The sequence below is a fragment of the Lupinus angustifolius genome, unplaced genomic scaffold, assembly GCF_001865875.1.
Source record: "Lupinus angustifolius cultivar Tanjil unplaced genomic scaffold, LupAngTanjil_v1.0 Scaffold_287, whole genome shotgun sequence".
Lineage (NCBI taxonomy): Eukaryota > Viridiplantae > Streptophyta > Magnoliopsida > Fabales > Fabaceae > Lupinus > Lupinus angustifolius.
Window position 1 is genome coordinate 98,118 of NW_017727606.1, and position 10,435 is coordinate 108,552.

Here is a 10,435-nt window from a genome sequence, read left to right on the forward strand (position 1 = left end):
TGAAATTACCTATTTCAATTTGGATGTTGATATGCTGATCCATTTTCCTGAAATAAAACACCAAAAAGGAAATATGTCTATTTCCAAAGAAAAGATTAATAAGAAAATAATTTTTTTTGTAATTTACATTTTTATACAAATTAAAATTTTAAATTTGTACAAAAATTAAAAGAAATTTTATGCACAATTATTAGTGATATAATATACTATACAAAAAATTTCTAAAAAATAATTCCATGGCAGCGAGACCAATTTGTTGAAAAAAGGATTTCCACCACCATGAACTCCCCCCCTTAACAACAAAACGTGTCACTTTGTTGAAGGGTTTTCTTGGTTGTTACAAGTTTGTTTTATTTTAGAGTGATAAGTGATGAATAACTTATTTATTTGATGACTTTATTTATTTACTCATTTTTCGGGTTCCTTTTAACCGTACCATAAAGGTCGGTCTCATTTTATTAAGTTAACCATACCATTTCTTATGAAAGGTTGCTATCAAAGAATAAAATGAACAAAAGAATACAGTTAGAAGTTAATTGTACCACTTATTTCGAAGGATTGATATAAGAATAAAGAACAAAACAATAAATAAATGTTAGTTGCAGAAATGTAAATGACAAAAAGTAAATGTTAGTTGCGGAAAGTAAATGACAGAAAATAAATATTAGTGGTTAAATTATTATTCATACTCTTTATTTGTTAAGTAACAATCCATTGATTGGATTACACTCTTTTGCATATTATTCTTATGTACAAAGTTACAAACCATGAATTGGTTTGAATTTATGCTTTTAGGAATCTTTTATTCAACAAATAAAATTTATAAATCAATATTTTACTATGTTACACTTGCATCTCTTTTCAAGATTCAATTGTAGTATAGTGTAGGGTTTTGTCGAACCAAATGGAATTACATTAGAAGAAGATTATATAGGTATATTATAGCAAAACTAATGATTAACAACTTTTGATGATTTTTAAGTTATGTTGCATAAAAATATTAACAAGGAAACATAAACTAATATTCACAAATTCTTGAGAAGAATATTGATTTGAAACACGAAATTATTTCTAGACTCAAATGATTTTGAAAAAATTACAAATTATGTGTTAAACTTTTGGTTAATTCCACACATCATTTAATCTTCCATCTAGTGTCCTAGTATAATAAGATGATTTTCAAACCTTGTGTAATACACTAAATAATAGTTAAGTATCACTCGCCGGAGTAGGTTTACACACCCTACTTCAGGCTCCATTAACATTATTTAGCCTTGAACATAAGTTGTTTAATATAGATATTTGATATGACAAGTAAACTAAGGTGTAGGTTATACTTTTTAGTTCACTTGTCAACACTTTAAGAAGAATCATTTTTGGATCTTTAAATCAAGTTTTAGGTGATCAAGCTAAAACCACATTAAGAACTTCTCAAAGAATGAAAACTTAACCTAAAATAATATCTTGAATGTATTAAAATCAAAAGATGATACAAATGAGGAAAATAAATAAATTTACACCATAATTCAAATCAATGTATAGGAGCATAAGCCATCTATCCAAGGATGAGATGCTTTTGGACCCAAATGAGATTACAAAATTATGTTTTTGTATCACATTTGTCATCTCATTTTCTCCTCTTTAATTCCAAGTAAAACTTACAAGAATTTACATAGAACAAACTTAAAACTGTGACCATAATTTCTAGAGAGAAGAAGTGAAGAAGAAGAATGTGTATTGAGGTGTGGAATTTGAATTGAATACGAATGCCTTTGAAGAGTGGGAAAGGGCCTTTATTTATAGGCAACCCGTGACCGCCTGGCCCCCTCCTGATCCATGTTGGGCACACCAAACCCTTCATCATGGGTTTGGTCCATAACAAAGCAGTTGAGTCAGCTTCTTGGTGTTGACTCACCAAAACTAGTTGTGAGCTACTTGATCAGGCTATTGTGAGCTATTCTAAAAAGCGTTCAGAGGCCTTGTAAAGGAGGTCATGCGTGATGTCATGATTGCTTGGTGGCTAAGTCAAGTTAACCCTTTTGCTAGGTCCAGCCCGCTTGGCTGCTTAGGTGGCCACGCTGAGCTGCCTACTTGAGCAGCTTGTGCTGCTCTGGCCAAGTCTGTGGTTCCAGCTGGGCGGTCCCAAGGTACACGTTGAGCTTCATGCTTCAGCAGGTTGGCTTGTGTCATGCTTGAGTTTGACCGTGTAAGGCTTGTGCCTGACCGACCCAAGTTGGTGCCAGGTCAGGTGGGTGATGCTAAGTGTCAACGCCAAACTGCTTAGTGAGCAACTTCATGTTGTTGGTCCATTCTTGTGGTCAAGCACTTAGCTTGCCATGTGTGCATCAAAGGTGACTTATGTGGACACCTCCTTGGTTGTTTATTTCTTAATTTTTTTCTTCTATTCAATTTTTTCTAGAAACTTCACACAAAGATTTGGAAAAAGAGGTGGACAAAAATATATAACCACAATATGACAATTTATCTAAAAAGTGTTGAATTAAGTTGGTTTTGCATGATTTTCATATGATAAGTGACATAAAAAGTGTATTAAAATTAGGTATCTTTGGCACTTATCATGCATCAGTTGATTTTCATGATTTCTGCATCAAAGAAGGGAACACTCATGAAGTTATAGCTCCATACAGACCTCAACACAATGGAACAACAGAGAGGGCAAACAAAACCATACTCAAAATGTCAAGGAGTATGCCAAAAACAAAGAGTTTGCATAAGATGTTTTGGGGGAAAGTTATTTCCACTACAATGTACATACTCAATACATGTCATACGAAGTGGTTAGATGAGAAGACCCCTGAAGAAGCTTGGACAAGACACACAAAAAATTAGAGTCACTTGAAGGTCTTTGGCTCCGTTTGCTTCAAACATGTGCATGAAGCAAGGAGGAGAAAGCTAGATGATAGGTGTGAAAAACTCACTTTCTTGGGCTATCACTCTACTAGTGCCTATAAAGTATTTGATCTAAAGAATAATAAGTTTATGATGAGCAGAGATTTGAAATCTAATGAGGATCAATGCTAGAATTGGAACCTCAGAAGTTTTGAAAGAGGTCAATAGACCTTGCTATAATTTGAAGAAAGTGTGGTGGTGTTGAGACTACAGCAACTAATCCAATTGTTATGTTTAATATAATGGTCAATCCTCCAACAACTTAGAGACATAGACAACACCGCCTTCAAGACTGAGTGACTAGGAGGTGTTCTCTAATTCAACAATCAATGTTGATGGTGACTTTGTACATATGACACTACTTGCTGAGATGGAACCAGTAGATTTAGAAGATACTTTGAAGCAATCACAATGGATTGAGGCTATGGAGGAAGAACTAAAATCCATAGAAAGAAACAACACCTGGAGTCTAGCTCAACTGCCAAGAGGAAAGAAAGCAATAGTTGTGAAGTGGGTATTCAAGACCAAGTTGAATCCAGATGGTGAAGTCTCCAAGTACAAAGCTAGGCTAGTTGCAAAGAGATTCCTACAAAAGCAAGATCTTGACTAAGATGAGGTCCTTGCTCTAGTAGCCAGACTTGAGACCATGAGGCTTGTGATTTCTATAGCTAGTTTCAAGTCTTGGGCGATTCATCAAATGGATGTGAAGTCTGCATTTTTTAATGGACCTCTAGACACAAAGGTGTTTATGTCATAACCACCAGGATTTGATACTAGAGGCAAAGAAGAGTTGGTTTCAAATTTCATAAGGCCTTGTACGGGCTTAAGAAAGCACCAAGAGTATGGAATAAGAGGATTGATGCAATCTTGCTGCAACTTGGTTTTATGAAGTGCACAACAAAACATGGTATATCGTATCTATGTAAAGGACAATCACAAAGCATAATTGTTTATAGTATGCCTCTATGTAGATGTGTTGTTAATCACCAGAGAAAGTCTCAAGGATATTTCGATCTTTAATCAACAAATGCAGGCTGAATTTGTCAAGACTGACCTTGGGCAGCTATCATACTTTTTAGGCATTGAATTGAAGAAGATAAACTATGAGATCTTATATATCAAAGTAAGTACACTACTGATGTGCTAAAGAGATTTGGTATGATGGATTGCAACTTAGCATCAACTCCTATTGAGGTTGAAATCATTACAAGTCAATATGAAGAGGATAAATAGGTTGATAAGACTTTGTTTAGACAAATGTTTGGCTCACTATGATACATACGTAATACCAGACCTAATATTGCATATGGATTTGGTCTAGTGAGTAGATTCATGGAAACACCTCAACAAATTCATCTAATTGTAGTAAAGAGGTTGCTAAGATACTTGAGGGGGTCAATTGGCCTTGGAATTACATTTCCTACAAAACAAAACAACAAAAACAACATATAATTGGTTGGTTTTTCTGATGCAGATTGGTGTGGAGATAAAATGGATAGAAAAAGCACATTTGACTATCTATTATGTTCTGGTGATGCTCCTATAAGTTGGTGTTCCAAGAAGCAAGATGTTGTAGCCTTACTCTCATGTGAAGCTGAGTATATAGCAGCTTGTATGTGCTCATGTCAAGTTGTTTGGATGAAGGCTTTGTTAGAAGAGTTGAAGATAAAAATAGAAGATGGAATTATGTTAATGGTGGACAAAGTCTATAATTAATCTTGCCTTGAATCCAGTGGCTCATGGAAGGAGTAAGCATATAAAAACTAAATTTTATTACATAAGAGATCAAGTGGGCAAAGGGAAAGTGAAGTTGAAATTCTGCACTTCAGAGAATCAATTGGCTGATGTTTTTACCAAACCTCTCAAGAAGGAAAGGTTTGAGAAGTTGAGAATGAAGATGGGTGTAACTAATGTTTAGTGAAGGTTGAATTAAGGTGATGAATAAATGTCGTAATTTTAGCCTTGATAGTTAGTAGTTAAGTTTTGTATACTTTCCTTGTATAGCAAGTTAGTTGAAATTAGTTTAAACTAGAAGATATAAATATCATTTTTTACATTTCGATGAGTATGGTGTTGTATTTGATATTCCATATACTTGTCAATACAACTTACATTCATTCTCTACAATCAATATTGTCGCTACCCCATTTTCGTGGACGCGACGGGAAATATGCAAATAAATACAACGAAGTCGTCATCGATGATTTTTAGAGGAAAAACATGAAAAACTAGTTTTGAAAATAAGATTGATTCTCTCACAGATAAAAATTGAGTTCAAGATTCGGTTACAGATGAGGAAAGTATTAGACATCTCATACCGCCCGTTAAAAAAAAGACACATAAATTAATAGTGTCAATATTCGTTCAAAATATTAATTTTATCTTCATATTTAAATGAAATGAAAAAAAAAACAAAAAAAAATCAACATTTTTTATAATGTTAGTGCCTCACAACATGGAAATATATGCTCCTATGTATCCCTAGGTACAATAGAGAAATCAAGGTTACGTAGTTCTTTCAGGAAAATTGTTGATTTGTAGTATTTTTTATTTTTTTACTTTTTACATTTTTCATTATAAAGTTGGCAAAGAAGATAATGTGATAAGGCACTATAAAGTTTGCTTTAAAAATTATTTGAAAATAATTTACAACATAAGGTAACATGACAAGACACTAGACCTATAATAAGTTACCTCGTAATGCTTTAAAAAAAGAATTCACAACATAAGATAATGTGACAAGACACTAGGCATTTTGCCGATAGTGGGTTAACTCGTATTGCTTAAAAAAATTATTTGAAAAACATTTACAACATAATGTAACGCGACAAGGCACTTTGCCTACAATGAATTAACTCATATTGCTTTTAAAACTAGATTATTTATCACATTCTTTTGAATGAATAATAAATATAAATAAACAAAAAAACAAAACAGCAAGAAAGAAAACGAAAAAAGACAAATTAATAAATACATAAATGAAATAAACAAATAAAAAAAGAATAATAAAAGAAAATAAAGGAAACTCACATGTGAATTAGGGTTAGGACAAATCAATTTGGGATTTGGGTTAAGGGAATCAATTTAGGACTTTAGGGTTTTAAAATAAATCAATTTGGGGCTTAAGTATTTAAAATCAAATTGGGGTTTATGGTTAATTTAAATTTGGGGTTTAGGTCTAAATCAATTTGGGATTAGGGTTTTGAGTTTAAATTAATTTGGAGTTTAGATTAAATTAATTTGGGGTTTAGATTAAATTAAATCAAGGATTTAGGAATACAAGATGGAAACCCACCCACCCACTACTTGGGCTGCTAGACTGCTGGCAGCGACAGCTTGGCCACTGAAAATGGCAGCATGGCCACCAATAGTGGTGGAAACAACCCTGGACATCACGGTCTAGCCGGCAATGCGCCATAGATGTGCGGTCCTCCATAACCATCGTATGGTTCTGTTTTGTGCCTTGCCAACGCGGTGCTTCACGGCTGCACCATATGCGGTAGTGTTTATGGGTGAGACCGGTTCACCCTCTTCAACACTGGTAACCCAAAAAATAAAAAGAGAAAAGAAACTAAAACATACTTATTTCATGGCAATATCATTTGACAACGCAGTCTCATATCATTGAATTTATTAAAGTTGGAGAAGGAAAAGAGTAGAATGAAACCTAACAAGCTTGTAGAAGAAGAGAACCAATTGAGTTTGCTGTCTCTCTTTGTTAGTGGGTATGGTTACTACCTCTCTTTCTCCTCTCTTCTCTTATCTCTCTTTTTTTTAAAAAGGGTTGCCTCCTTTTTGTTGTCTTTTTTATTAGGGTTTCATTAGTTACTAAGTTTGATTTATAATGGAGAGGAGATTAGGGTTCCTCTCGATTCAAAATTTACTCATCAGCTAAGTTTTTCTGAAAACTAAATTATCCCTGTCAAAATTGAATGTTTACAAATATACATTACATCTTCTCTAAAAACTCACTCCCTCTCTGCTTTTTGTTTTTTTTGCTACTGCACTAAATATGCATAGTTTTCTGGTTTTGCCTATCAAGTTTGGTACAATGTGTGTGCATAGTATGGATGTTTGGGATTATTGTTCAACAATCTCAGTCTCTTAATTATGTTTTTGTTATCACATTAATCTGTTAATTTTTTGTCATGATAATAAACAAATGGACTAAAATTGGAGCATAAACAAAGTTTAGCTACCAAATTAAGGGACCCAATTTAGACTAACAAATTCAGGGACTAGAAGTGCATTTTTATCAACAACAATAATAATAGACTGTGTCACAAGAAATTATTGGGGCAAATTAAAGTGAAAAAGCCAAGATATAACAAATGCAAAAACCATACAAGCAAGTAGAAAATTCAAAAAGCGATGGGCATGCCAAAATCTTGTAGTTTCTGAAGATGGAGTAGAAGGTGTTGTTATTGTAGAAGCTGCAGTAGTAACATTGTTAGTGTCACTTACACTCTCTCTTGTCTCTGAATTTTCTCCATAAATGTTATGTACAACAGAATGACAAATTTCACATGTCCTATTAAAATTTACACAAATAGGAAAAAAAAATTAGAAAAGTACAAATTTAACATAAATAAGGAAGAAGTTAAGATAAATTGCTACGATTATAATTTGGGACAAGATTTGCTAAATTTCTTTAAGTGTTTGTGGTACGTGGTAGGTGGTGTACTCCAATAAAAATATAATAATTCTATAAATTATTAACTGCTCATTAATAAGGAAAACTATATGTACTCCACAAAACAATAAGTAATCCTTAATCAAGCACTTTCCATAAAATTGATAAAGGAATTAGAGATGTTAATTAACAAAACATTCTTCCTCCCCATGCATGAGCCACATGTAATTGATAATCAATAAAGTATTGATTTAGTAGTGTAAGATCTCACTAAATTCCAAAAAAATCAAAAGATGAATAATTAGATTTTTTGGAGCAATATTTGTTGGAAGGGCAACCACACCCCAAAAATAATTAATTTCTTAGTCATAAGAATGAATAGAAACCATTGATAGTTCTAACACATAATCCACAAATAAAGTTATTATTCATACAAAAAAATTAGCTTTACTTCAACTAGGATCTGGACACTTGTATTGACAGCACAATATCTTGTACAATTATGCACACTAAAAGTAAAGTGTCATCATGCATCATGAAAAAATTATCTAGGATCATTAATTATTCTTTTAAAACGTCCTAGGTGGCAATATCAGCCACCTTTAAGCATCCAAAAATAAAGATGAATGCATGAAATGAAGGCTGGTGGGGCCAAACCTCCACTTTGATTAGGATAAGTATTTTTTTTTAATTATAAAAGAACCGTATTTTATCACTTAAGTAAGGAATTATTCATTTAATCAGAATATATAACTATTATTTTTAACATGTAATCAAACATTTAATATCTCACGTAATACAATATTTAGAGATTGTATTAACTATTAAGTAATTAAAAATAAGCAATATGAGGATTCCTAAATTTCATTAGAAAAAATAGAGCAAAGCATAGCAAGCAGGAAGGAATCCCACTATGCTTAGACATGTCAGTGAATCACTGTGACTTTACCCTATCATGAAGAAATGATTGTTCCTAAATACCATCCAAGCACCCTTTTTTTCAATTATCTTCTTTAAACTTGTATTCAATATTTAATTAAACCACCTTCAACTTAAATTGCCAACTAAATAAAGTAACAGTTCAGACTTTTTTCTCTATAACCAATAAAATCATAGCCCTTCAAGAAAATATAATGCTAGTAATATGATTTTTTTCCTGGCAGCAACGAGTTCCAATTTTAACTCTAATTGCCACAAAGGGTGTCATATTTTAATTGTAAATTATATTTATTTTCTTTAAAGTTTTGCAAATTTCTTGAAACTAAGAGTATTTTTTCATTTTTTTTGGATAAGGAACTACTTCCTATCGAGATTCGTGGTTGCTCCTCCGAACAAATGTCACTCCCAGTAATCAAACTTTTAACATTTTGATTATTCTAGGGACCAACGCCTTTTGGTAAAATTTTACAATTTGATTATACTAAATGCATTTCTTGTTTTAAAAACTACACCAACAAGACATTGGTTTAGTGGTGTAAGGTTACACTGGATCCTAAGATCGAAGGTTCAATTCGTGAAAGTGACACTTATTAGGAGAGACAGCCACGAACCCCGAAAGAAATTAGTTTCTTACCCAAAAAAATTTAAAATGATACATTTGATAGTACAAAAAATTACACCAACTACTAGAAGTGTAAAATGATAGTATAAAACATTTGAAGAATTCTAAGGTTTTAAGAGTTTTGAAGCCTAGAACCTACCACTTAAAATTGGGATGAATATCATGTGTGTCTCAAACCTTGCCTCGCCCAATAGTATAGTGTTGAGTTGGACAAAGTTTGGGACACCAACTTATATTATTGAGTTGGACAAAGTTTGGGACACCAACTTAAAACATGTGATTTTCATCCTTAAAATTGTTATGATGAGTATAATTAAACCAAGCAGCAACAAATTTCACCATAATTCCCCCTTATTTGTTTTCAAATACCATGAAAGTTTAGCATAAAAATAAAGTTCCAGAATCCAAATAAAGAAAGATATATAGTATTGTTGTTCACTGACCTATTCCCCTTAATCTTGAACCAAGCCTCTGCACAATTCTTGTGAGCAACAGCTAAATCACCTTTACAAGAACAACCCAATTCAATTGGAACTCCACACTCATCACTTTCCCTTTCCAAACCCAACTGACAAATCCTACAATCCTTTTCCACTTTATCCAAATTCACCTTAATCTCATGAACCCCATTTTCAACAATCTCCATTTCAACACAACAATCAGTGACAGAAGAAACCCTCCTAGAATCATCAACAACACACTCAGCCTCAAGATCAGAAACACTAGCAGAAGTGTAATCATCATATGAGCCACCATTTGTTGAATAAAAATGAGAATAGCATGAGCAACCATCATCATCATCATCAGAGAAACATAGGCTTATGTTACTTTCAGTCATAGAATGTTGTTGTTGGTGGTGTTGGTGGTAACTACTTCCTTGTTGTTCCAAATCCACATGAGACATCATTTGTATTTGTATATTTGATGATATTCTTGGAAACCCAGAAGAGAAATTAACAGAAAACAAAGATTTGTAGGTGGTCCAAATACAACATGAAACCTCAAAGATTGTAGGCTGTAGATTTGGTGTTTGTAATGCAACTTTTTCAGAAGGTATTTCTTGTACTATAAGAAAAAAGTACACACACATATATATATATATTTATAGGAATTAAAAATATAAAAAAAGTTGAGAATTGGATTAGGTGACCCTTTCCTTCAACCCCATTAATGAATGAAATCCAAAAAGTTTGAAGTTTTGGAGCAGGTTGAGAAAAGTTGTTGCATCCTTCTTTGGAAGCTCAAAGCTGAAGAATGGAAGTGATGTAAGAAGAAAAGAATGGTGTATGAGATAGAGACAAATAAATAGTGACAGTGGAAATAAGAACAGA

The 10,435-nt window shown here is 32.8% G+C and overlaps 1 protein-coding gene across 1 annotated transcript; it reads right to left on the minus strand.

The window, feature by feature from the left end:
- Nucleotides 1-7,103: 7,103 nt before the first annotated feature.
- LOC109340912 lies at nt 7,104-10,435 on the minus strand. Its single transcript, XM_019578684.1, has 2 exons — nt 9,548-10,435; nt 7,104-7,441 (listed from the first exon to the last, which is right to left on the minus strand). The coding sequence occupies exons 1-2, from the start codon at nt 10,192-10,194 to the stop codon at nt 7,201-7,203; spliced, it is 888 nt and encodes a 295-aa protein (XP_019434229.1). The 5' UTR covers nt 10,195-10,435; the 3' UTR covers nt 7,104-7,200.